This window comes from Leopardus geoffroyi, chromosome C3, assembly GCF_018350155.1.
Source record: "Leopardus geoffroyi isolate Oge1 chromosome C3, O.geoffroyi_Oge1_pat1.0, whole genome shotgun sequence".
NCBI lineage: Eukaryota > Metazoa > Chordata > Mammalia > Carnivora > Felidae > Leopardus > Leopardus geoffroyi.
In genome coordinates this window covers 28,093,660-28,121,274 of record NC_059338.1, presented here as the reverse complement: position 1 = coordinate 28,121,274, position 27,615 = coordinate 28,093,660, and the positions used below count along the sequence as shown (strand labels likewise).

General features: G+C 38.6%; 1 protein-coding gene across 3 annotated transcripts in view; it reads right to left on the bottom strand.

Annotated features, from left to right (window-relative positions):
- The window catches only part of KDM5B (lysine demethylase 5B), an 81,142-nt gene that overhangs the window by 15,350 nt on the left and 38,177 nt on the right, over nucleotides 1–27,615 (bottom strand). For all 3 annotated transcript variants that reach the window (XM_045456455.1, XM_045456454.1, XM_045456453.1), the window contains exons 6-20: nucleotides 25,705–25,801; nucleotides 24,334–24,443; nucleotides 22,099–22,257; nucleotides 21,510–21,629; nucleotides 19,603–19,761; nucleotides 18,428–18,609; nucleotides 16,975–17,137; nucleotides 13,791–13,910; nucleotides 12,203–12,397; nucleotides 9,157–9,338; nucleotides 8,877–9,001; nucleotides 6,761–6,911; nucleotides 6,489–6,603; nucleotides 5,435–5,790; nucleotides 4,228–4,366 (exon numbers count right to left, since the gene is read on the bottom strand). In XM_045456455.1, coding sequence (XP_045312411.1) covers nucleotides 4,228–4,366; nucleotides 5,435–5,790; nucleotides 6,489–6,603; nucleotides 6,761–6,911; nucleotides 8,877–9,001; nucleotides 9,157–9,338; nucleotides 12,203–12,397; nucleotides 13,791–13,910; nucleotides 16,975–17,137; nucleotides 18,428–18,609; nucleotides 19,603–19,761; nucleotides 21,510–21,629; nucleotides 22,099–22,257; nucleotides 24,334–24,443; nucleotides 25,705–25,801 — 2,373 coding nt within the window. The remainder of the gene's footprint in view (nucleotides 1–4,227; nucleotides 4,367–5,434; nucleotides 5,791–6,488; nucleotides 6,604–6,760; nucleotides 6,912–8,876; nucleotides 9,002–9,156; nucleotides 9,339–12,202; nucleotides 12,398–13,790; nucleotides 13,911–16,974; nucleotides 17,138–18,427; nucleotides 18,610–19,602; nucleotides 19,762–21,509; nucleotides 21,630–22,098; nucleotides 22,258–24,333; nucleotides 24,444–25,704; nucleotides 25,802–27,615) is intronic.

Sequence of the window (27,615 nt, the reverse complement as noted above, 5' to 3'; positions counted from 1 at the left end):
AGCTGACCAACAGTGATGGGGTTAGGGATGACCTGTGTTCCTTCACTTAACAAATAGTTAAAGACTAGTTTGTGCTAGGTCCCAAGGATACAACTATGAACATGACATACACTATGATGATCCCTTTGTTCTGACTTTTTATGCCCTTCTAAATTCACTTGTCATCTTGGTCCCTACAGATAGCCTGAAAAAAATTCAACAGAAATGTAGACTTGCAATAACTAACAGGTTTTCACACTGACTTAAAGAAAAGCAACAGTACTTTATTCCAATTCATCCAATGATAAATTAACTCAGTATAAATCATTCAGAAAACCGGGGTGCCCAGGTGGCTCAGTCAGTTAAGCAGTCTGAGTCTTGATTCTGCTTAGATCATGAGCTCACAATTCGTGAGTTCGAGCCCCACATCAGTCTCTGCCCTGACAGCACAGAGCCCGCTTGGTATTCTCTCTCTCCCTCTCCCTCTGCCCCTCCCTGCTCATGTACACATGCATGTGCACTCTCTCTGAAAAATAAATAAACTTTAAAATTATTCAGAAAACTAAAATAAGGTGAAAAGTCCCACTGCTTCTCAAACTTTAGTATGTGTTAAGAATCATCTGGAAAGCTTATTTAAACAGTTTCCTGGGCCTCATTTCCAGATATTCTGATTGAGGTCACCAGGGAAGAGTCCATGAATTTGCATTTCTTAACAAGCTTGCAGGTGATGCTGATGCTGTCAGTACTGGGACTCTGAGAATGAGATACCCAAAGTGGAAGAATAAAAGCATTAAGTTGCGGGGCAGGGGACATTGATGTCGCTCTAATACAATGGTAAATCTTAGCATCACTAAGTAAGTCATCCTATGTGTCTCCTAATGTGATACAATACAAAGTATACAAATATCACCTGATATTCCAATATTATTCTAAGTAAAAAATATTTAACTTGAATCCATTAAGGCTAAGAAATTAACTTCCAATTTACAGGAAACACGGAAGATAGAATACACCACAAAGAAATAACCAGACAAATCTAGAAGATAGAACTTACCATAAGATAACTGTTCTAGACACTGACATGAAAAAAAGTAGGGTAGGGAGGAAAACACTGCAAGATTCAATTAGGTGCAACATGTGGTCACGGACTAGATAAACAACCAGAAGGGACATTCTTGGGAAACATGGGGAAAACTAAATATACAGGAAGCTTGATGTTTCACTGCCTTTTTTTTTTTTTTTTTAACGTTTATTTATTTTTGAGAGAGACAGAGTGTGAGCCGAGAAAGGGCAGAGAGAGAGAGAGAGACACTGAATCTGAAGCAGGATCCAGGCCCTGAGCTGCCAGCACAGAGCCCAACATGGGGTTCGAACCCACGAACCACGAGATCATGACCTGAGCCGAAGTCTGGTGCTTAACCAACTGAGCCACCCAGGCGCCCTGATGTTTCACTGCTTTTGGTATTTATTCTTACAGGACTGGAACCGTACGGACAAAATTGTTCTGCTGGACACTTAAAAAAGGTGACTCACAAATTATATGCTATCTTATAGTATTCAATTTAGAAATAAATGGAATACTTCCCGTGTATAAAGCAGAATACTGGATAACATTGTAAAATACATAATCCACTAAATATGAAAAGGCTCCTTGTTGTTAGTCACACCTTTCCATTATGTCCTTAGGTATATGATACAAGTAAAGATCAGGCTATTATTTCAGGAATGGAGCAAAACTTACTTTTTGCCCTTGTGGGCACTATTGAAAACACAGTAGTAAGTAACATATACATTACAAAATATGAACAGAGTATAAGACTATCCAGAAATATGTCCTCTTTCTGATTTCACATGCTTATCTCTTCTTAATTCAATGACCTCACCTTACCTTTCTGGCTGCCATCAATCATAAGTGAAAAGGGGGACCAAAACTAAAACTAATCACTATAGTTCCAACCATCATTAACAAGAACCTGCATCTAAAACTCCCACTAAGGCCTGTTTCGGATTCTGTGTCTCCCTCTCTCTGACCCTTCCCCGTTCATGCTCTCTCTGTCTCAAAAATAAATAAATGTTAAAAAAAAAAGGGGGGGGGGGCGCCTGGGTGGCTCAGTTGGTTAAGCGGCCAACTTCGGCTCAGGTCATGATCTTGCGGTCCGTGAGTTCGAGCCCCGCGTCGGGCTCTGTGCTGACAGCTCAGAGCCTAGAGCCTGTTTCGGATTCTGTGTCTCCCTCTCTCGGACCCTTCCCCGTTCATGCTCTGTCTCTCTCTGTCTCAAAAATAAATAAACGTTAAAAAAAAAAAAAAATTAAAAAAAAAAAAAAAAAAAAAAACTCCCATTAAGGAAGTTTATGTACACAGTAAATACTTCCCTTCATTTCTTCTTTGGCTAATTGGGGTCACACCTTAATTATGTAATAATATTTACCAAACAATATATCTTCTCTTCCCTTTTAACTAAAATAAATACCCAGATATTTTGTTATAAACATCTGGCTAAAACTGTGTGGTTTGGCATTTCTTATTAGAAACTGATCAATTAGCACTACTTAAAATTAAATATTCAGAAAACCAGATAGTATTTTATTCTTAGAATCCAATGGCTTCAACAAAACAGAACTTGAGACTCAAGAATGAGATAGACTAAATTTTTAAAAACCTAGCCCATTAAATAATTCAAAGGTCTTTTTTCTCAATAGGTCCATTATTAGACTTACTACTGATTTCCAATGATTACAGAGATAAAGGAAGACACTCCCCACCAACTACTTTTCGAATCAAGTTATCCAGCTGAAACTGGGTAAATCACAGAATGCATTTTGTCTGTACTTTGATAATGCTACAAGTGAATTCAACTCTTTTTTTAATATATAGGCAACTCCTTAAATATAACATCTAACATTGGACCACATATATTTGGTGCTAATTACTATGGAGAATTACTTTGGAACTTGTTAAGTTTCATTTCTTTTGTAGGGATCAGGAGGTACTTTTGTTTATTAAATCACTACTTGGTGAAAACTTCTGTGCCTTGGGGCCTAGTTTGGCTATGTAATCAAACAACCAGATTAACAAACCAACAAGAGACACTTGTACTCATCAAAGATTGAAAACTACCTTTCTCACCCTTTCACAAAGATGGCACCAAAGGCAAAAAAAAAAAAAAAAAAGGAAGCCCTTGCCCCTCCCAAAGCCAAAGCAAAGGCTTTGAAGGTCAAGAAAGCGGTACTGAATGGCATCCACAGTCACACACACACACACAAAAAGATCCACAAATCGCCTACATTCCAATGGCCCAAGACACTGGGTCTCCAAAGGCAGCCCAAATATCCTCAAAAGAGCACCCCCAAGAGAATCAAGTTAACCACTATGCCATCATCAAGTTCTCCCTGACTACCAAGTTAGCCATGAAGAAAATAGAAGACAACAACACACTTGTGTTCACTGTGGATGTCAAGGCCAACAAGCGCCAGATCAAACAGGCTATGAAGAAGCTCTAGGACACTGACGTGGACAAGGTCAACACACACTGATCAGGCCCAATGGAGAGAAGGCATATGTTTGACTGGCTCCCGACTATGATGCTTTGCATGTTGCCAACAAAACTGGAATCATCTAAACTGAGTCCCACTGCCTAAATCTAAATTTTTTCAGAAAGAAAAGAAAATTGAAAAGAAAAGAAAAGAAGAGAAAAGAGAGAAGGAAGGAAGGAAGGAAGGAAGGAAGGAAGGAAGGAAGGAAGGAAGGAAGGAACTACTTTTCTCCCACAAGTTCAATTTTAGTTTTTCTTCAATCCTCTACCAAGTACTCAAGTTTGTTAAGAGAGGCTCCCAAGTTCCCAGAAAAAAGTTGGTTGAATTATCTAAACTTTAAATATTTGAGCCAAATGGTCAGGGTAATAGGTGGTAGGTAAGTACACCTACATAAGTTCCAATACAATCATGGTGCCTGGGTGGCTTAGTCAGTTAAGTGTCCAACTTCAGCTCAGGTCATGATCTCACAGTTTGTGAGATCGAGCCCTGCACTGGGCTCTGCAATGGTGGTGTACAACCTGTTTGGAATTCTCTCGCTCTCTTTCCCAAAATAAATAAATAAGCTTAAAGAAGTTTGACTATAATTATTAATTTGGCCAACCAAAAACACTGAATCTGTGTAGTGAGATCCAACATAGTACCCTTTACAATTTTTCAGTTACTGTTCTTCTTAGATGCACTTACACACCCAAGACATTTTTTTCTTAAACCAACCTGCAGGGCCTCTACATCCTGAAGCCAGTCCCTGGCTCTCTGCACTGAGTCTTTCAGAGCCGCACCATTTGGCAGATAAGCGGGGATCTCCTCAATCTCCTTAACTGCCGTAGCAAGGCTAGTCAATGAATGCCGAGGTCTACAAAAATGAAATATAAGAACTACTTAACATGTTATATGGTGGTTCATTTTTCTTAAGGTTTCCTAAAGAAACTAGAAAAACCATTTCAAAGGAAATTCAGTATAGCAAATACATTTTGTCAAATGTCAACAGCTACTAGATATCACAACTTAACAAAAGTTTCAAATGTCTGCATAAAACTTAAGAGCATCCTAAGATAAAGGAAATGACTCGGTAAAGCATTTAAGTTCTACTTGTTCTTGATTTTATGCTGGTATAACCACGGACTTTTCCTTTGCAGATGGTAACTTAGTGATAATTTACTATGTCTTACTCCATATACTGTCGAGACTCATGTAATTTTGTTAGGAAAATTTTAATTCTCTAGGGTATCATCAACACACCAAAAGCACAGCATCAAAACATGTTGTGCTCTCTGCTCAATGACCACTATTTTAGGGTTACAAAAGAATGTCTACAACCATGAATTTTTTAACACTGTCAATTGGACCAACGAAGATGTATCAGACAGAAAGGAGAATTAGGGAGGGGCTGATCTTTCTCCACTCAGATGATTTGCCGGAGTCCAATCAAATCTCTCAAACACAGATAAGGTGTCGTGAATTACTAAGCAACAGCACAAATGTACATTCCCACTCCTGTTGGCAATTACTGGCACTATCTTCATTTTACAGAACAGTGCATATTAACTCTCAGACATTTCAAAAAACTCCTTGCGTTCTTATTAACTGCGGATTTAAATAGTTTTCCACTTAATTGTAAAACTTTCATTCTCTCAAAGATGGTTTCATCGGCTTCCAAAAAACATTTCATTAAAACAACTCTATAAAAGGCAAGTCCATATGAATCATTCACTTCACAATCAGTAAAGAAGAAACTAGTATTCTTTTACCCGAGTTCCAAAGCAGCCCCAAATATCTCCACTATTTTCTTTTCTACGTGTATTCTACACGCCCAACTGTAGCTTCTGAACACCTGTCACATGCCAACGACTGTGCTCTATTGCTCTAACATGGATAGTATTACCCAACCCTCCCCAAGAGAGAGGTGAGTTTGCTTTTTCACCTGGCCTTGAGAAGACTCTTGGCTTTGTCATCCCAGTGCTCTGACACCGTAAGCAGCTCCTGAAGCCGGGCCATTGCTTTCTCCACTGCTGAATATGGGGCTAGACCCACCCCTAGGTCTATGAGACGTCTCATATCATCTAGTGTAAGGGAGCTGGGGTCTAGGCAAGCTTGTTGCACCTCTTCTAGCCAGCGGGCCTGCTCCAGACGGACACGCATCTCAGCAAGCTGTGGAAGTTCAACATCAAATTCAAAGCTGACATCTAGCAAGTCTTGCAGCTCAGCAGCACTGGGCATCTCCTCAGAAAGCAATTTCTGGCTATGCTGTTGGAAATCTTCTACACGATTCAAGAGATCCTAAAAAAACACAGGTTGTTGTATAAAAATAGTAATTTCAGTAACTGGCTTCTTTCATACTTAGAATCTTTAATACATATTCAATGTGATGCTCCTTCCATCTCATGCGATTTTATCAATAACATGGATAAATGACATAACACATAAGCCAACTGACAGCTAAAACTAGTGACTATCACAGACCTTTTACCAACTGTGAGGAGTAGCAGGTGGTCACTTTCAAGGTAAAAATTTCCAACTTTATTTCTCCTTTGTAGACCTGTTATAATCTCTTTATACACACACACACACACACACACACACACACACACACACACACACAACTCAAGTAGGTTATTACAAACATCTGCAAAGAAATGTACAAACTAACCACCCAAGATGACTTAAGCATGTCATCTGAATTTATTTACAAAATACAGCGAAACCTTGGATTGCGAATAACTTGCTCTGGGAGTGTTCCGCCGAGCAAACATTTCTAATAAATTTTAACTTCATAAACGAGCAAGGTCTTATAACACAGGTAGTACATGACACCAAATGTCACATGATCACAACTGAGCCAGCGGTTCTTGAAAATCTCTTTGATATATAAGCGTGTTGGATCACAAGCATGTTTCTGGAACGAATTATGCTCGCAAACCAAGGTTTCACCGTATAGGACTACCAAAGTACCTTCCCACAGATCCCTCTATAGTTACCTTTAGCAAAGGCGTTTGACTGAGGACACATGGAAGAGCATACAGTTGTGTCACAAACTGTCTGAGTTCATTCACTGTCAATTGATTTTGGGATTTTCCTCCACCAGATCGGTACCTGTAAAGGCAAAGGCCCGAGGAAGCCATGAGGATATAATATATTCACCATTCCCCTATTCAGTGTCACAGGAATACAGGACAGAAGGAAAAACCAATTCACAACAGGTTGCCAAGTAGAGCCACTTAAGAGTGCAACCTCCAACAGAAGTACATACCTAGTTTGCCTTTTGCCATTAAGCAGCTGCTGAGCAACAGAAGCACACTTCTCCGCGTCCTGTGTGACTAAGCGAAGGTGGCGCAGAAGATCATTGTCTGGGAATTTCTTCATTTCCGATTCCTCAATTAAAGCCTTAAAGCTCACAAGGCCTAATAATAAACAAAAGGTCATCTTTTCTGTAATCAGTATGTTTATACGAGTGGTATGAAACACAGAGGAAGGGTTTGCTTTTATCAGTTATCTAAAATACTTGTGGTGTTTTAAGATATTAACAGAGGGGCGCCTGGGTGGCGCAGTCGGTTAAGCGTCCGACTTCAGCCAGGTCACGATCTCGCGGTCCGTGAGTTCGAGCCCCGCGTCAGGCTCTGGGCTGATGGCTCAGAGCCTGGAGCCTGTTTCCGATTCTGTGTCTCCCTCTCTCTCTCTGCCCCTCCCCCGTTCATGCTCTGTCTCTCTCTGTCCCAAAAAATAAATAAATGTTGAAAAAAAAAAAAAGATATTAACAGATTTGTCCATCTCATTTTTATTTTTTGGCTGAAGGTAGAGTGTTTTTATTTATTTTTTAAGTCTCCTTTATTTTTAAGTAATCTCTATGCCCAATGTGAGGCTCAAGCTCATGACCTAGAGATCAAGAGTCACACGCCCTTCCAAAAGAGTCAGCCAAGTGCCCCCTTTAACACTGGTGCCAGCCAGTGTTAGAACATTTTAGAGTGTGTTTTCACAAGTGCCTAGAGTTGCTCTTCAATATGGGAATGTCTAGACCTGAAATGTTTAAGATATGGAAAACAACAGATTTGTCAAAACAGAGCAAAAGCAGATTCTTATTGTTACACAGACCACTCCTGTCTCCTGCACTTGGCAAGTATGCAGTGTGCTCAGAGAAAGTGATACTGAGACCTTCCCCTAAGTAAAAGAAGGGCAGATTTACCTGTTGGGACTACAGAAAGGAAAGAAAGTGAAAACACTCTGAAAGAGATGGCGGGGAGGGGGTGTGCCTGGGTGGCTCAGTCGGTTAAGCGTCCGACTCTTGGTTTCCACTCAGGTCATGATCTCACAGTTTCGTGAGTTGGAGCCCCGTGTCGGGTTCTCTGCTGGCAGCACAGAGCCTGCTTGGGATCTTCTGTCTCCCTCTCTCTGTGCCCCTCCCCTGATCATGCTGTCTCTGTCTCTCTCAAAATAAATGAACTTAAAAAAAGGAAAGGAAAGGAAAGGAAAGGAAAGGAAAGGAAAGGAAAGGAAAGGAAAGAAAAGAAAAGAAAAGAAAAGAAAAGAAAGAAAAGAAAAGAAAAGAAAAGAAAAGAAAAGAAAAGAAAAGAGATGGGAAAGGAAGTAGTGACTTTCAAGGTAGTAACAAGAGACAGAAACTTTGACTTTGATTAGCACTAAAATGTGACAAACCAGAGGGGTGCCTAGATGGCTCAGTTGGTTCAGCATCTGACTCTTAATCTCAGGGTTCTGAGTTCAAAAGCCCTACGATGGGCTCCACCCTGGGTGCAGAGCCTACTTAAAAGAGAAGAGAGGTGGGGGCAATGATAAACCAGAGACCCATAATTTAATAACATGCTACCTCTGTCTTGAGATCTAGTTTTAATTTTTTTTAATGTTTATTTATTTATTTTGAGAGAGCGGGCGCACACGAGTGACCAGAGGAGGGGCAAAGAGAATCATAAGCAGACTCTCTGCTGTCAGCACACGGCCAACATGAGCCCTGTTTGTGAGTCACAAACCATGAGATCATGACCTGAGCTGAAATCAACACTTGGACACTTAACTAAGCTACCCAGGTGTCCTGAGATCTAGTTTTTTTAAAAAAATGTTTTTCTAAGGTTCCATATAAAATGTGAAACATTTTTGTACTGAGACAAGAAGTGTAAAAGTTATTCTGTTTCCGAATACTATGATCTTTGTTAAATATAGGATCTTGTACAATTCATGTATCAAGATTTTCCTGTGATGTAAAAGGCATCTGCCTCATCCACTAGTGGCTTTGTAACTTTCTCTGCTAACACTCCGTAAACCAGCATCAGGTCGTTTCAAGTAACCTGTTCATTGGTAACTATGTTGGCTACATCACAATCAGTCCCAATCTGCCAATCACCAAGAATATCACATACTTTTCTTTTTGTTAATCTTTGCCTCCAAAGCTTCATTCACATTCAGGGCCCATTCGTTGTAAGATTCTGCTCGAAGCTTCAATGCATTCATCATGGGGTAGAGATCATCCAGAGTGTATCTATACCTAGAAACAGAGGAGCAGACATAGTTTTGAGATGTCTGGGCTTGGAGAAAATCACATATTTTACACGCAGTACTTCAGCCCTGGAATAGGAATGCCACAGAGCTTTTATTAAGGATTTAGGGTTTTCCAAAGAAAAGATCATTTTTCCTACTCACCTCAGTTTATATTTATAAGGGGGACAGGAACACAATTCTTTCACATGATGCAGGCAAACAAGCAGGCCAGGTTTACAAGAACAGGAGATGGCAGACATGAAGCATGTCGTTTTGCATTTTATACACTGACGCTCATCATCTGGCAACAGCTCAAAATCCATTCTTTCTGAATCAATTACTCCCTAAAATAAAGTGTACTTTAGAGACCTCCAAAGGATAATATAATCCACCGGCCCCCAAGAAAACTACGTAACAGCTGAGTTAAAAAAAAAAAAAAAAAGTGGGTGGGAGGGCCTTACGAAAATAGGAGTGCATGATTAAAAATGTCTGGAATACAAAGTAACAACAACCTAGCTACTATGGGCAAGGTAAACTACCTCATTTGTTTAGAGAGAACCTCTTTTTGGAAAGGTAGGCCCTTATGTTTGGTCATTGTGATCAGAGTATGTATGAAAACAGTTATCAATAGGATCGTGAACTACTGACATTAGCTGTTTATTCTACTACAATTTGGCTCTGTCCATAATCTGGATATAGACGGTAAAAGCAAAAGAAATGTATATACTTCCTACCTCAGAGGAAATATTATACAGGAATTCAGAGTAATAAAAAGAACAAGAGTAAATAAAAAGGAAGGAAGAGGAAAAGACTGTCATGAAGGGATTATTGATGGGAAGATGCTTAGTGGTAGATCAGCTCTCACATGAAAAAGTTATCTAAAGGGATTATTATTTATCCAAAATGTTAGAAAAACATACAATAAAGACTACAGTCATAATAAAGTATTTCCTAATTGAAATAGTATCAAGAAAAATAAGATACTGAACCAGTAAATTTCAACTGCAGTTTGTACCACCTGACACCTAGCGAGCCCTCTAGGATATGCTTTTGTCACTCAAAGATCAAGCGTTTACCACCTTTTCTCCTTATCTAAAAGGGAATCCAAATCCAACCATGAAAGTGCCAGAAGCTGATTAAGTCAATTTATGAGACACCAAGCTCCTTTGTTTTACTGTTACTCTGTATTTTAACCTTTTGACCATTTTACTTCCTGATTACAAGGGCCAACAACAACAGAGGAGAGTAAGGAAACCACTAATGAATGAATTTTGGTTTTAAACTGGAACTGATCATTAAAAAGGACTTGGAAATAAAAATGGTTGCACTTTTACTTAAAATGAGATTAAGGACCAACTTTACAGATTTTCCTTGAGAATGACCCATATACAGTTTGCCCAATTTTAGTTTGTAAATTTCCACATCTAGAAAAAAATTTTAAGTTCTCAAAGTTTCAAAAATGAGTTACCATTATTGATATAAGACCTTGGTAAAGGCACTTAAACCCTCTGGGCATTGTTTTCCCTAACTGTAAAACATCAGGGGAAGGTGAGTAAGCTGTTGTTGATCTGTAAAGGCTTCAAGGAGTCAAAATTAAAGGATTCTACCTAAAACAGCACATTAAAAAAAAAAAAAAAAAATGAATGTGACTATTTGCAGATACCACTGTCCCCAACAGTCCAACAAAAGCTAATAAACAACTGAGTTTATTAGCAAGGTTGCAGTATACAAGTAGTCAATATACATAAGTCAATTATATTTATAAATATAAGCCATAAACCATTTGAAATAAAAATTGTTTTAAAGTATCATTTATAACAGTACCAAAAAACATAAAGTATATAATTATAAACCCAAGAAACTATGTATAAGATCTGTATGCTGCAATCTACAAAATACTGAATGAATGAAATCAAGATGACTTAAATAAATGGTGGATATACTATGTCCATGAACTGGAAGAGTCAACATTGTTAAAATACCAATTCTCCCAACTATATTCATGGACTTAATGGAGTTCCAATGAAAGCCTAACAGGTTTTTTGGTAGAAATCAAAAAGCTGATTCTCAAATTTATATGTAAAGCAAAGGAACTAAGATGGCCAAACCAATTTTTAAAATGAACAAAGTTGTACGACTCACACTACCGCATTCCAAGATTTATTACAAAGTTACAGTAATCAACAGCATAGGGTAACAGCAATAGATAAATGCATAAATTAAGAGAATACAACAGAATGTAGAAATAGACCCATATAGGTGAGTCGAATTTCAACACAAAGGTGCCTGGGCATTTCCACAGAAAAAGAACAGTCTTCTCAAGACCTGGTGCTAAAGCAACGAGACACCCATATGAAGAAAAGAGTCATCCCAACCCACACCACACCTTACACCATAAATAAAAATTACTTGAGATGAGTTAAAGATTCATATGTAAAACCTAACACTAAAAATTCTAGGTGACTGACTATACAGGAGAAAGTCTTTGTGACTTTGGGTTAGATACGATTTCTTAAGGACATAAAAGAGATGAAAGAAAGAAACAACTGCTTAATTGAACTTCATCAAAATAAACTTCTGCTTTTACAGAGACACTGCTTTAAGAATGAAAAGAGGGGCGCCTGGGTGGCTCAGTCGGTTAAGCGTCCGACTTCGGCTCAGGTCATGATCTCACGGTCTGTGAGTTCGAGCCCCGCGTCGGGCTCTGTGCTGACAGCTCAGAGCCTGGAGCCTGTTTCAGATTCTGTGTCTCCCTCTCTCTCTGCCCCTCCCCTGTTCACGCTCTGTCTCTCTCTGTCTCAAAAATAAATAAACGTTAAAAAGAAAAAAAAGAATGAAAAGACAAGCCACTGACTAGAAGAAAATATGTGTAGAGCACCCATCTGACAAAGGATTGGCATCCAAAATACACAGAAGTCTCACAACAATCCAATAAAAAGGGGGCTGGGACAAAACATTTGAACAGACACTTATCAAAGAGATACATATACAAGTAGTAAATAAGTACACACGATAAGATGTTCAATAAATCAGTAGCCATTAGAGAAGTAGAAATTAAAACCACAAAGAGATACTAATACACATGTATCAGAATGGTCTTAAAGGAAATTAGACTAAGAAAAGACTTCTTAAAATGGTACTAATATGTGTAAGAATTTTACTAAGTAATGCCCTGAGATATGCAATTAGAAGGATTCCAGAACCTTACCAATTTACGGACAGTTTCTCTTAAAGCTTTCTCATCCTCAATCATAATGGCCATGTCTTTCTGAACAGTTGAAGCCACTACGACATCTAGTACATCAGCCTTGGAAGCCATCTTGCAAATCATCTCATCGTGGGAAAATACACAATAGCGGTGAAGCAAACGATAATGCTCCACACACTGTCGGCCTAATGGCAGCTGGGTCAAAAGACAGAGAATACATGACATTCATTCACCTTTCTCCTTCCTATTTCCAAAGACTTTTGACCATTATCAAATTACTAAATATGATATTCTGGGTCATAATACAAATATCAACCCTAAAACCAGACTCTAAGAAGCCTTGGGCCTTTTTTTTTTTAATCTTTGCGTCTCAAAAGATCTGGAATATTAGGCAGTTAAAAAAAACTGGGTGACTGGCTGGCTCAGTCAGAAAAGCATGCAACTCTTGATCTCAGTTGTCATGAGTTCAAGCCCCACGCTGGGTATAAATAAACTTAAAAAAAAAAAAAGTATTAACAATGTATTATTGTCTATAACAATGTAAACTCTAACTGGACATGTGAATTTACACATTTCCTGAAACAACTATGCTGAACCAATGTGGGTTAACCTACTCCAGGGAATAATAATGCTCCAAAGTAGAACAGAAAATAATTTTAGATACAGGTGGTACTATTACACAGGAAAGCACTGAAACAAGGTTATAATTCGTTAGATTTAACATCACACACTTAAACTAGATCTTTTTATGTAAATGAAAAGTAATATTACTAATACAAAAAGTCTACTTTACAAGGCACCTGGGTTTGGCTCAGGTCATGACCTTGTGGTTCATGGGATTAAGCCCCACATAGGCTCTGTGCTGACAGCACAGAGCCTGAGCCTGCTAGGGATTCTCTCTCTCCCTCTCACCTGCTCGCACTCTCTCTCTCCAAATAAACAAACATTAAAAAAAAAAAAAACTCTAGGGGCACCTGGGTGGCTCAGTCAGTTAAGCATCCAACTTCGGCTCAGGTCATGATCTTGCAGTTCATGGGTTTGAGCCCTGTGTCAGGCTCTGGGCTGACAGATTCGGATTCTGCTTCGGATTCTGTGTCTCCCTCTCTATCTCTGCCCCTCCCCTGCTCATGCTCTGTCTCTGTCTCTCTCTCAAAAATAAATAAATATTAAAAAAAAAAAAAAATCTACAACCAAAACCAAATACATCATTGAAAATTGCTGTCCTGTAGATAATTTAAGCTACTGCTGTATAGTCTTAAGACTGAACTGTTTGTTATGAGTTTGCAACGAAATCCTGAATTTCACCGAAAATGTAAATCAACAGACTCATTTATTCATCAAGTCTCACTTTTACAGAAGAAAAACATTATCAGCTGAACCCAGTAGTGCGCTTAGTTAGTACAGGCTTGCTTTACAATGTGGTGCCAAGTACTCTATCTCACTATGGATGGTAAACAATCTGTAAACCAGCCATTTGAGCAGCAACAGGTTTAAGCAACCATACACATGAAAGCTTTTAAAGTACTATATACCATTTCTGTAGGAAAACAATACATGTGAAAAGGCTCACTAAGTCATAATTACATACCCAATCAACAGTGCAGAAGTTAACAGCCTCAGCAAAATTAAAACCTTGATTAAAACCACTGTGGTAGGCTCTTGGAAACGTAATCACAAACTCCCCAGCACACTGATTAGTTCGGTAAACCTATAGAGACAGAAATTGGAGATTTTTAGTGACATCGTGAAAGACAAACTGGGCACAGACTATGAGATAAGTCTACAGAAAGGGAAGCTTTCTGCTAACTAAAAGTGAACCATAAAAAAAGAACTACGGTAGAAGAATCACAGAGATACTCGTTTCTGTCACAAGATGGAATAGTACCCCAGACTAGTAGGCTGATTATTAATATCTGAATAGAACACACGGCTTTTACTACAAAAATTTGGTTACATCCAGGATTAGGACACATCTTTCTAAATATAGCTACAGTTAAGAATATTCTAATTTTATTATACCAAAATAGGATCTCCTACCACCAGTCATCCCATACAGCGATCTTGATTTAGGCCTCAAACTTACCTCCCAACAATTCCCCTTTTCTCACCACCCACTCAAAGAAGAAAAAACAAAACAAAACCCTGCACTGGGGAGCCTGGGTAGCTCAGTGGGTTAAGCATCTGACTTCTGCTCAGGTCACGATCTCACCAGTTTGTGGGTTCAAGCTCCATGTCAGGCTCTGTGCTGACAATGGAGAGCATGCTTGGGATTCTGTCTCTCTCCCTCTCTGTCTACCCCTCCCTGACTCATATTTTCTCCCTCTCTCTCAAAATAAAAAACTTAAAAAAAAAACAAAAAAAACATGTATTAAGGCAGCAGTCTCTTGGACATCAGCCTTAGCAACATTTTTCTGGATAGGTTCTCCTCAGGCAAGGGAAATAAGCAAAAATAAACTACTGGGACTACGACAAATTAAAGAGCTTTTGCACAGCAAAGGAAACCATCAGTAAAAATGAAAAGGCAACCCACTGAATGGTAGAAGATATTTGCAAATTATCTATCCATTAAGGGATTAGTATCCAACAACTCAACACCAAAAAATATAATAATAATAATAATAATAATAATAATCCAATTGAAACGTAGACATGAGTAGACATTTTGCCAAAGAAGATATAGAGATGGCCAGCAGATAGGTGAAAAGATGCCCAATATCACTAATCATCAGGAAAATGCAAATCAAAACCACAATGAGAGATTTTACACCTCTTAGAATGGCTAGTATCAAAAGACAACGAAGAGGCACCTGGGTGGCTCAGATGGTTAAGCATTCAACTTCGGCTCAGGTCATGATCTCACGGCTTGTGGGTCTGAGTCCCACATCGGGCTCTGTGCTGACAGCTCAGAGCCTGAAGCACAGGTGCCTGGGTGGCTCAGTCAGTTGAGTTTCCGATTTCGGCTCAAGTCTCTATTTCACGGTTTATGAGTTCAAGCCCCGCAGTGGGCTCACTGCTATCAGTGCAGAGCCTGCTTCTGATATTCTGTCCCCCTCTTCTCTCTGCCCCTCCCGCACCCACAGTGTCTCTCTCAAAAATAAACATTTAAAAAAATTTTGTTCTTAATTAAAAAAACCTATAGTGCTCTAGGCACACAGATCCTCAGGCTGAACTTACTCCCATAAAATAATAAAATTAAGTATCTTTTCAACATCTCTCTCTCCATCTTGTCCAAAATGTAGTTCCTGGATTAAGAGTATCAACACCAACTGGGAACTCGGAAATGCAAATTCGAGCACCACCCAGACTAACAGAACCAGAAGCTCTGGGGGTGACGTTCAGCCATTCGGGGTTCAGATATAGGCGGAAGTTTGAAGACCACTACCCACCACATGGGCACAATCCCTTCTACAGGGAATAGTTCCTCCCCTCTACCCCCAAATCTGCCAAAAATATTCTTTATCAGAGCTCCAAGTCTTAGTTCAAATGATCATTACAAGTCCTTTCTAATTCTCCCTAGAGTTAGTGCATCAGCCTCATAGTTGACAGCACTGTTAAAGCACACCACCGTTCCATTATCTGTGTAAAGAGTATCTGTCTTTAACCCTTAAATTCTGAGTCTCAAATGCACAGGCTCACTCATCCATCTCTGTGGGTCCAGAATCAAGCCCCATGGGTTCCTCAACTAAATCACTGAGAATCATGGCCAGACATCTCATTTAGGGCAAGTTACTTATAACAAGTCAGAAAGATCAGTCAATATGAGAGGGAAAAATCAATGTGAAAAATACCAACACAAGGAGATGGTGGCATTTTGGTAGTTATTGGTCATTATTTTCTAAGCTAGTCTCCATGAATAATTTATGATCCCTCAAAGAAAAATCCTTTCCATCTGTCCCCACTTACTAGCCTGTGGCCCCCAAAGCATGAAATTTAGGTCACAGCAACATCAGGAATGCACTTTAGCGCAGTAACCGTACCATCTACATTCGACTTAGCTAACTGAGATGGACACCTCAACTTCACACGTTTCACTCTGGCCTCCCTAAATATCTTCAGAGCATTCTCCAACAGGAAACCATATATAAGTAAGTGTCACTTTGTACACCAACCTCAGAGGTGGTATCACCAACAACAGCACCTTTCAGTCTAGAGTAGGAACCCTGAAATCTAAGCTCAAGAGCTTGAAATAAATTTTCTCTTTAAGTAAGCTTAATTGGGGTGGAGGTATAATACAACTAAGACCTACCAAGCATGGAGATCATTTCAGTTTATCATTCAAAATTAAGTTCAAATAGATTCCATAATTTTTTTTTAAGGTAGGGACAGAGTATAAAGGATTCTGACACTAGAGCTTAGATCTAATTATTAGAACAGAACCTAGACATTTTCACAGTAATTTATACAAATAACATTAAGGTCTTTGTTTTGTTGCATTGAAAGACTAAAGCTATAAAGAAAAATTATGGTTTAGAAAGCTTGAATTAGACACTGGAAAAAAAAAAAAAGAAAGAAAGAAAGCATCACACTTAGTATTTGCAAAATATGGCTGCTTGGCAACCTAGTTATTAGCTGCAACAAATTAGTTTTTATGGTGTCCAAGGATCTAGTCTGACTTGCTTATTGCAGTATAGTATCCAATTACACCAAACAGCTGTTTCTGCTACGCAGTTATGGTATGGAACACATAACCAAATCAATGCATAAAAAACTGAGTAAGGGAAGAGAAGTGGTAAATTAAGCCTGAGTGGCAGGAGGATTGACCCAGAACATACAGGCACTTCATGAGTCATCAGGGTATTGGGGTTCATGATGGTCACAAGCTGATGGAGAAGATCTGGCTGGGACACAAAGAGCTCTGGAGCTAGTTTCTTCATTACATTTTCTAGCTGCTCTGCAGCATACCCTGGGACTCCATACCAGGTTTTTGGCTCACCCCTGGAAACAGATTGTAAAAATAAATCAATCTCAAGAAACACATAAACGTGAAATTTCATTAGAAAAAAATCAGTCTGCAACAACACAAACAAAATAGTTCACAAGTTGTATATTTCAGACCCTGCTCTGTTAAGATTATGCTACATAGGAATGTTCTGAGTGTCATTAGAAATGTGATCTGAACATATATAATGCATTTCCCCCCCCTTCAAATGTATAGAATTTGAACATGAGACTTTCTGTCCCAGGTCCGTCTCCTCCCTCCCATTTTTATCTGATCCTTTAGAAAGGGTAAATATCTAGAGTTTCTAAGAATATAAGATAACATGTTAGCTACAGAGTATGTGGTTACCACAATTTCTTATAGCAATTGACAAGGGATGGCAATTCTCCATCATCCTTTTCCCTTGTCCGTTCTGACACGCAAGGTTAAATCAAACACTAATAAGGCAATTAGCATTTCTAAAGAGCTCTTATTCTTCAAAGCACTTTAAACTGTCAACCAATTAATCTGTAACATCCCTGTGAGGTATGGTAAATATAATCTTCATTTTACAGCTGGGAGCAATTGCCTAGGGAAGCAGAACTGATGCTCCACATATATTTGCCAACTCCCTCTTTCTTGTGGTACATTCTCAAATTCCTCGTGTGGGGACTTAAGTGAGTTACAGATCTTCAAATATTTCTGTACTTAGAAAAGCAAGGGAAATGGAGGGGGTAAAAAAACAGATGTGAAAGAAGAAATGGCTTTGCTTAGAGTTTAAAAAAAAGTCCGAATATGTGCACCCGGCCACCACGCACACACGCACTGACGAAGCCCATTCTACTATGTATAATGACGCCAGAATTCAGCAGCACGAAATAGAAGCTGGCAGTTCCAAGGACCTGGACTCTAGCACCTAGACTTCACTACTCTTCCAAAGGGTATCTGAGCTGCCACTGGCATGGAATGGGATTTTTCCATAGTAAGAGCAAGGCTCAGTGCTTTTTAATCTTTCCATGAGTAAAGATTTTTCACTAAAATCTGTCTACCCTCTCTGCAGAAACATGTTGTTCCTGAAAAACAGTGTGTGTACAATTTCAGGGGATTTATCGACTTCCTAGGAATCCTTAAGAACCACTGCCTTAACTTGTTAAGATGCCTGTTCCAACAGTAGTGAAAACTTGAGGGGGGGAAAAATAGCTCGTTACTCTTCAGACACAGTTGAAGAGTTAAGACACATCTGAGACGAAAAGGAAAGTTTCCAGCCCAGCTCGCATACCATTTGTAGGTTATCTGGAACTTCTTACCAGTGCAGGTAGTTAATCGAATAGCTCCAGTGGTCTTCAATATGCCAACAGAATGAAGAAAAGCACATTCCTACATATAACCAAGGAAGTTTCATGCCACATATATCAGCGGTAATGTGAGCAAGGACAGACTGTTCCATCACTGGCATATTGTTCAAATTCCAGCCACTATCAAGATATTCCTAAAAAGAAAGAAGCAAACAAGGTATAAAGGTTTAGCTACATCATGCTAACGTTTTAGATTCTGCACGTTTCAGAAAGCTGACTGAAAACAGTCTTCAAAACAAAAAGGCTGGGATCAGAGGAAAGAAGGGGAGACCACTATGCTGACTTCTTAGATGCCCATATATTACTTCTGCTCAGTTCTGAACTTTATATAAACGGACTCATATAGTATACACTTCTGTATCTGCCCACTCCCTTTGTTCTGGCTACAGAGGAAATACATCATATCAGTCTGTTTATATCAAGTTCAAAAACAGGCCAGCTAACCTATGGTGCTCCAAGTCAGGATAGTGGTTGTCCTGAGACAGGGAAGGTAGGAAAAGAGGGAGGACAAAAGGGGAACTTCAGGGGTAAGGTCTGGTAATAACAGGTAATGTCCTTATTCTTGTTCTAGTGCTGGTTACATGGGTGTATTCAGTTTGTGAAAACTCATCAAGCTGTGCACACTGTTGTGTACTCATCTATGTATATGTTAGATTTCAAAAAGGTTTTTAAAAAAAAAAAATCTTCCTAAAAGTTTGCTATTGTGGAAAATACTAGACTCATAAACACTGAAGTTAAAAGATAAATAGGTCTGGTCCCAATCCCTCAAATTTTCTTCAGAAGGAGAAACCAAAGTTATGGACTGAAGGCACAGGGGAGGTTAAGCATCTCCCCACATCATCACAACGTAGTAGAACAGCTGGGACTAGAATTGTTCTGTGGGCTCCTTCTACTTTTCTTGAAATCATTAAAAATCTAGTAACCAAAAATGTGCTGAAAGTAATCATAAATATTACTTTAAGCCAACCAAAAAGAATTTTAATTGATAATTCAAGTTCCAACCATACATATCTTTGCAGTAAGGCCATGAATGCTGTACTATGTCCTTTAGATAAGGATATGCTGAACTATCAGCTTTAAATGCAGGTCTCTGCTTGAAATACAAGTGCCTCACAGCTACAGCCTACCTCCTCTTCAGGTGAAAGTTTGATTTTCCCATCTCGGACAGGGAAGCCACTGCCAAATTCTTTTGAGGCAATATCGGCTCCATATTCTACTGTGACATCCTCTTCAATAGTGCTTACCAGTCGCCAAAATTCTTTCTCAACCAGTTCTGTGGGAACCATCTGGAAACAAAACAATGAGGAAGAGAAAAAAATGAATTTTTTCTCAGACACTCACCAACTACCCATGACCAATCTGAAGAGATTAGCTAAGTGACAGGAATCATAGGATAGCACCCTAAGGAAAATTATATCCATAACGTTCCACAATTGATCCCAGGCAGTTCAGACATATATATTATTTTCTGAAAGCAACTGTCTAACTAAAGAGTAAGTACTGATTAAGAATTTGTGTTCCTCTATCACCAACCTGGCTACGACTCTAAAAAGGAGTCAAGGAAAGCAAAATTCTGACATTCAAAAACTGCAGATGCTTTTTTGTATGGGAAATAGAATACATAACTTGATGGACTATTACACAGTAGTAACAGCTGTGTGTGAACGACGCTTTATCCGTGAGAGGTGTCCAAACACATTACCTGGGTGCACTTTACACTCCTTTCACTAGGCCTGGCTGACAGTGGTGCAGGGAGCCATGATGAAAAAAGAGTGCAAAACGTGAACAAAAGAGCAATTACTCTACAGCAGTACAAAGAGCCACCAGACGGAGTGTCTAGGATCTGTGGTTAATCCCACGTGAGTCTAGAGACAGGTAACTTAAATGTGATCCCTCAAGATCCTCATCTTCTAAGTAAAATGAAAAACTAAGCACAGATAGAAGAGGTCACATGCATACCACCAACTGGTGAAGCAAACATACCAGAAAATAATACACTACATGAGGTGTCAAAAGAACTGAAAATTCAAAAGAGCATATTTTGAATTTATAAGCCCATCAAATAGGCAAACATTTTAAGTAACTTAACAGCTAGTGTTAGTGCTTTTAGGGAAAAACAAATTCACTCATATACTGCTGGGTTCCCATAAATGATACAGCCATTAGAGTAGGGAGAAAATTCATCTGACCTCAGTAAGCATCCCAAGAAAATAATCCAGCTAAAGAAATCTACATGTGTGAAGTGTCTGCTACAGTACTTTGTTGGTAAGTGAGAAAAAATACAACCTAAGTGTCCAGAATTACGGTAGAAAACCATTTAATTCTGGTGTACTCACTTGATGGAACATTAAATGCTGAATGAAACATGCTTATGCTTCTGAGAGCATAAAAGAAAATTTAAAATAAACTCATCCTAAAATTTATAATACTTATGATAACATAACAACATACGCAAGCATGCTGACCTGCACACAGGAGTCATTCAGTACACTGTATAGTTTTCCTCTTCTTTTTTTTAATATGTCCTACTAAATATTGACAACTTTTTTTTTTTTTAAGTTTATGTATTTATTTTGGAAGAGAGAGAGACTGCATGGGACAGGGAGAGAGAGAGACAATCCCAAGCAGGCTCTGCGCTGACAGCACAGAGCCCAATGCAGGGCTCAAACTGGGAGATCATGACCTGAGCCAAAACCAAGAGTATGATGCTTAACCGACTGAGCCACCCAGGCACCCGTGTAAAGTTTTCTTTACAGTACATTTATTCAACTAAAAGCACTGCTGTTGGTCTCCTTTACTAATATTCTGTTACTGATGCTGTATAATTTGTGTGGAAGAGCCCCTCTTTAGAGAAACCAAGTGAAAAATCAGGATGTATTTTAAAGTATTACGGAATTTTAATATTACTAAACAAATTAGAAGTTCACTGTGCATAATGACTATCAAAATAAGCACCAAGTCAAATTTGTCTTCAGATACATCTTTCTACAAAAGTTATTCAAATTCTGTATCAAAGCAGTATGTATGTACATACATGGACTGGCATGTTGAAATAATCAGATTTGAACGCATCTGCCATTTCCCCAAAAGTACGGAGGGTATAGTCCCTGGCTGCTTGTTCAAAGCCAAATGCCTCTTGTGGCTTACTACACTCCTGCCAAAATGAAAAAGAAGGGAAAAAATATTTTTATTTATACATTAGTTATATTTCATTTATATATATTTAAAAAACAGATTAGTTACGTAGTGTTTGTTTAAAATAGAAAAAAAAGCTGAATGGATACACTTCAAAATAACCGTTACCTACTGATTGTAAAATCATACTTCTATTTTTTTTTACGTCATTCAGTCTTTAAGACGTTTTGCAAAGAGCATGCAATGCTTTCTTAAAGGAAGAAAACATTTTAGGTGTAGTTAAAAATTTTTTTTCTGCCTCTTAGCTCCTTGCATGGCTATAGAACTCACTGTCAAGACCTCCTTCCTATTCAGGTCCAGCCCAATTTTTTTTTTTTTTTTCTTTTTTTGAGCATCATTATTATCAACTACTAAATCTAAAACCCAAAAGCAAAGAAAAAGTTTTCTGAAGGAAATTCTCTAATGCCATCTCTGCCATTAATTCTTACCTGGGCCAAACACTTAGGACACCTCCAGTCTCCCTTGGGAACATCATGGAGAGGTGGGATCAAGCAAAAGGTGTGATAACTGTCATCACACCCATCACACAAAAGAAGCCGGTCTTCATCATTGCCACTGCCACATAAGAGGCAGACATACAAATCCACCTGTAGCAATAAAAATAGGTACAAAACAATGGGACATGAGCTACAATTTGATTTTGTGAAACTCTAAGAATAATCGGTCAGGCATAATCTAGTCTCTCCATCCTCCTTCAAATGCAAATGCTTCACCCTCTATAAGAGGTATTTTATTTATTTTGAGAGACTGTGTGCGTTGTGTGTGCATGCATACACAAGTGGGGAGGGGCAGAGAGAGAGAAAGGGAGAGAATCCCAAGCAGGCTCCATGCTGTCAACACAGAGCCCAACGCAGAGCTTGATCCCACAAATCGTGAGACCATGACCTGAGCCAAAATCAAGAGTTGGATGCTTAACCGACTGAGCCACCCAGGCGCCCCATAAGAAGTATTTTAAATGAAAATGCTTCACCTTTTATAAGAGATATTTCACAATGCTTAATGCATTCCCAACTCTAAAGTATAATGTCTAAACTTTTTCAGTTGTGTATTTTAGCTAAAGTTCATTATTAAGATATCTAGCTTTTAGGGGCGCCTGGGTGGCTCAGTCGGTTAAGCGTCCGACTTCGGCTCAGGTCATGATCTCACAGTCTGTGGGTTCAAGCCCCACGTCGGGCTCTGTGCTGACAGCTCAGAGCCTGGAGCCTGTTTCAGATTCTGTGTCTCCCTCTTTCTCTGACCCTCCCTGTTCATGCTCTCTGTCTCACAAATAAATAAATGTTAAAAAAAAAAAAAAAAAAAAAAAAAAAAAAGATATGTAACTTTTAGTAGTTTAGAGAACAATAATCTAGAAGAGTAGCAGGTAATAATTGTCAGCTTAACCAAAAATAGAATTTATAAAAAATTCAATTTTTCCATGTTCAAAAGGAAAGAAAAGTGTTTAAGTTAATTAACCACAATAAATTACTTTATATTCTATTTAAGGATTCATGGTTAAGAAGTTCCCCAAATACACAGTGATAAAAATACACAGTTGTTACCTGTTACAGGCTCTATTGTGTCCCCCCCCCCACCCCCGCCAAATTCATATCTTGAAGTCCCAACTCCCAGTACCTCAGAACGTGACTGGATTTGGAACCAGGGTCTTTAAAGAGGTTAATGAAGGTAAAATGAGATCATAATGAGTGGGCCCTAATCCAATGATTAGTACTGATGAAAAGGAGATATGGACACAGATGTGTACAGAGGAAAACCATGTGAAGATACAGGGAGAAGATGACCATCTACAAGCCAAGTAGAGAGGTCTCAGAAAAAAATCCACCCCACAGACGCCTTGGTCTTAGACTTCCAGCCTCCAGAAATGTGAGAAAATAAATTCTGTTGTTTAAGCCACTCAGTCTGTGATACTTTGTTATGGCAGCCCTTGCAAACTAATACATTTCCAATAAATATGGAAAGCTAATTCAACTAATAAGGGAGTCTCACTTTTTCAGTCTTTTTTTGTATCAAATAAAAACCTGGGTTCTGATCATTTTCTGTGGGGGTTTTTTGTTTGTTTTTTTTTTATCCAGTGGTGGGAGGGGAGGGGGGAAGAGATGGTACTCATCAATAGGACACTTAATTGGAATAATTTCAAATTCCAAGATAAAAAGCACTTGTTCAAGCTACTCACTGGCCTCTCGGAAGGGGGCAGAGAAGAAAAGCAACCAGATCTCTGTAATGTCCTAAAGCCTCACTTTTAAGTTTCCGTTTGAGAAAATGACTACTTAGTCCTCCAACTCCTGTTGGTGCTCAATTCCTATTCCCCCCACTCCTTTTCTTTTCCTTCCTTCCTTTTCCTTCCTTGTTGTAAAGTTGGAAAACATCAACACGATATTTGGATCTAGCTTTCAGCTCATTTGGAGGTGATCTAGTAATTTATGAACATTCCACATATAGTCTAGCTCACCATTATTTGTCTCTAAATTGAATGTACTCAAGAAAAATGGGCGTCAAGGCCGCCAGGTGTTATTATCTTCATAAGGCATTTGTGTATTTTCTCAATTAGAAAGATACTACAAACTGACATGAAAAGGTCTTTTAATTGTCACACTCTAAACCGGCAGTCCTAAGTAAGGCACAAAAGGATAACTGGGGGGTAAAAGCGTTTAAACATATCAACTCACAGCATTGGTGGTTTTTTTAGATCGGCTCTTGGGTTTTTCCTTCTCGCTTTCTACAATGTACTCTTTCTTCTCAATGGGTTCTTGCTTGACGATGCTTTTCATTTCTCTCTCTGTAAGAGGTAGTCTGAGTTAGCTCTTCTGGTACTACGCTTTACTCACCTTGCTCTCTCCCTACCCCAAGCACTCACAGGACACAAACACCTTTTCACTGCACCTTTTCACTCCTCCTTTTCACTGCAGCAACAGCACCCAGTGTTGCCACGTTCAAGGGCTAAGTACTCATTACTTCATGATAAAATGCAAACCCTCACAACATTTAAATGTGGGTACTTCTGTAGAGGTTGCTCAGTTTGGGAGCTTTTAAGACAGGAGCTAAAGATGTGGTCTTCTTAATGACATGTTACTGAGACATAACATATATTGATGAAAGCAGGTTCCTCGTGATCTTAACTATAAGAGACTAACAATTCACCAACGGCCTCTCTTCCACAATATAGATTATCCCTTCATAAACTATGATACATACTACCCCAACTTCCTGGTTCTAAAGACTGAGAATCTTGGCTAAAACACTAGCTATCAATTAGTGAACTATCCTCTGGTAGGTGCTGTGCTAAATGCTTTCCATGAATTATTTAACCCTTTGCAACAAATCCATTTCAAGGACAAGAAAACAGATATTAAAAGAAGTCAAAAAATACTGAAGGTCATACAACTAGTTAGTGGTTAAGCCAGGATTCAGATTCAGACCTATATTTTTAAAAATCCATCATCTACTTTCCACTACATTGTGCTGCCTTTCCAATAACTTACCAATCACTAAGAACAACCAATTTTAATAACATCTTCATTTGTATGTGCCTGCCTATACAGGGTTTGAGCCCTCTCTTACAGCTTTTTAGTCCTAAACTTACTTCTTATCGACTAACATCTGGCAATGGCCAGCCAAGCAATTATCAACTAAAATTCAGATTTAGAAAGCACATCAGCTTGCCATGCCTGAAATAAACTTATCAGATATCCAGTCAAAGGCAATTATGCTTCTCATTAATCACTTCTTTTCAATGAATGCAATGTAACCAAATTTCAAAGTAGCAATTAGTGACAGTAGAGAAACTGAATCGTATTTCTAATATGCATATATATATATATATATATATATATATATATATATATATATATATATATTTACTTCTACTGGTCACTAACTACAAGAACAGGGACATTAACCTACTTTAAGATTTTATTTCAAGGCCCAACCCACTGATTAGTATTTAATAGTTGCTACAGTGTTTCCTTAATTAACAAATGAATGATATTTGTACTTATTTACTTTTTACTTTTTTCCTACTCATGGATAAACTTTCTTACCAGTTTCACATTTTGGAGTTGGACAACCCATTCGTCGTCTCAGGTTATGAGTTCTGGCTTCTGCTGTCTCTTCTGGTTCTATTTTAATATTCATGGCCTTTAAAAAAAAGTGTCACATATATAAGTATTTCCTTTAAAAAAAAAAAAAAGGAATTTTCTAAAATCCAACTGAAATCTCAAGGTGACTATAATCTTATAAATTGTTTATATTAGTAGACCTTCAAAACATGCTTCTCTCTCACCACAAAGGAGAGATCCACCCTTAAAATTACTATTATTTAAGGAATGGACCAAAATCTTTGGGATTACAAGAGTATCTCCACTCAGGTAGGCCAAAAAAAAAAAAAAAAAAAAAAAAAAAAAAAAAGGGAAAAGTCAAAGATCAGGGAATAAATGAGGGAAAACGTCACTACCAGAATTGGGAACAGCTCTAATTTTCCTCCTAGAAGCTTCCCAGTTCTCATCAACCCACCTCATGCTTTATTCAGTCATCACTAAACCCAACCACTCACAGTTATATAAATATCCTAATTTCATTAGCCTAGAAGGGTCTGCTAGCTTGTTCCAAAGTCTGCCCATTATTTACAGAAAACTCAGCTTCCATAATAATTTGCTATTAATTCTTCTATTAAACTGTTATTACAAACTACTACTCTTCTAACATCACTAAATTGCTAAAGATTCCCCACCCCCATCATTGAGGGTAAATAAGCCAGTCTCAATTTCCAATGTTTCTTAAAGTGGTAATACTTAATAATGAAGCAAAACAACTTTAGCAAGGGTTTGTGGAACTACACTTGATCATTTTTGCCTGTGTTCATTTCTAGGTATTCAGGATGTCCACTGCAGACAAAATTTTTCCCAGGGTGCTATCATCACCCTATGTGTCTCTCATCTAGGCAGACCTAGGTATCCAGAGCAGTAGGGCATGTCTTACACATTCGAAGACCAAGGTGTGCTCAAACAAGAATTTTTAGACTAATGAACTTTAAGAGCATGCTTACAGACTTCAAATAACCATTATTTTCCTATTCTGAGGCAGTCTTAATTCAGAAAAATAGAGCCCCAAATTTTTTCCTTATCTCTAACTTACCCTAAGCTAAAAATAATTGCCTTATTTATATCCCTTTCCTCAGAAAACAAAACTGCTCTGTTTTAATCTTGACCAATAATTATTAATAACCAGAGACTGTTTTAGACACCAATCAATGCGATGAGGCTTAGTCAGCTCTAAGATGTTGCTAATACATTAATCACTGATTGCTAACACTTACATGTCCATCAAGCCAGGCAAGAACACCCCTTCACATGTGTGTATGGAAACAAAGTAACTGGGAAAATAATCTTCTCTTTCCCAGGGGAAACCTCTCAGAGCAGAAAAACCTTGATGCAAACTATCTTTCTCATCAGTTCTCTCCTCCTGATCTTCCCTTATGTTCTACTTTCATTTCATCTTATATATTCAATGCCCCACTCCCATGCTGCCTAATTATTTTCTGTCTTAGCATAAATATCTGCTATTCCTTTTTAGGAACTCAGGAGAGCAGCTTTCAATATCCTCTATCCTCTCTGATCAAAACAAAACAAAACGATAGTTCCCAGCTTTCTATCTCCTAACCTCAATCCCCAATAAACACCGTCTAATTTCAAAACAGGCAAACCAAATACCATCACAATGAATGCCTGTCCTTCCTCAGTTAATTAAGCAGCTGTCTGTCCAGGCAGCATAAACCTAGAAAGAGTTCTCTTTACCCTTTTGACAGTTTCCCCAAGTGTAAAAGCTAGAATACACACAGCATCCTTCTATGAGGTGAACAAGGTTCATAACTACGAACAGTACACATGTGACAGGAATCCAGCATAAGTCAGGCATTAGTGCCAGGGCTCAAGAATTCTGATCAACTGCATGAG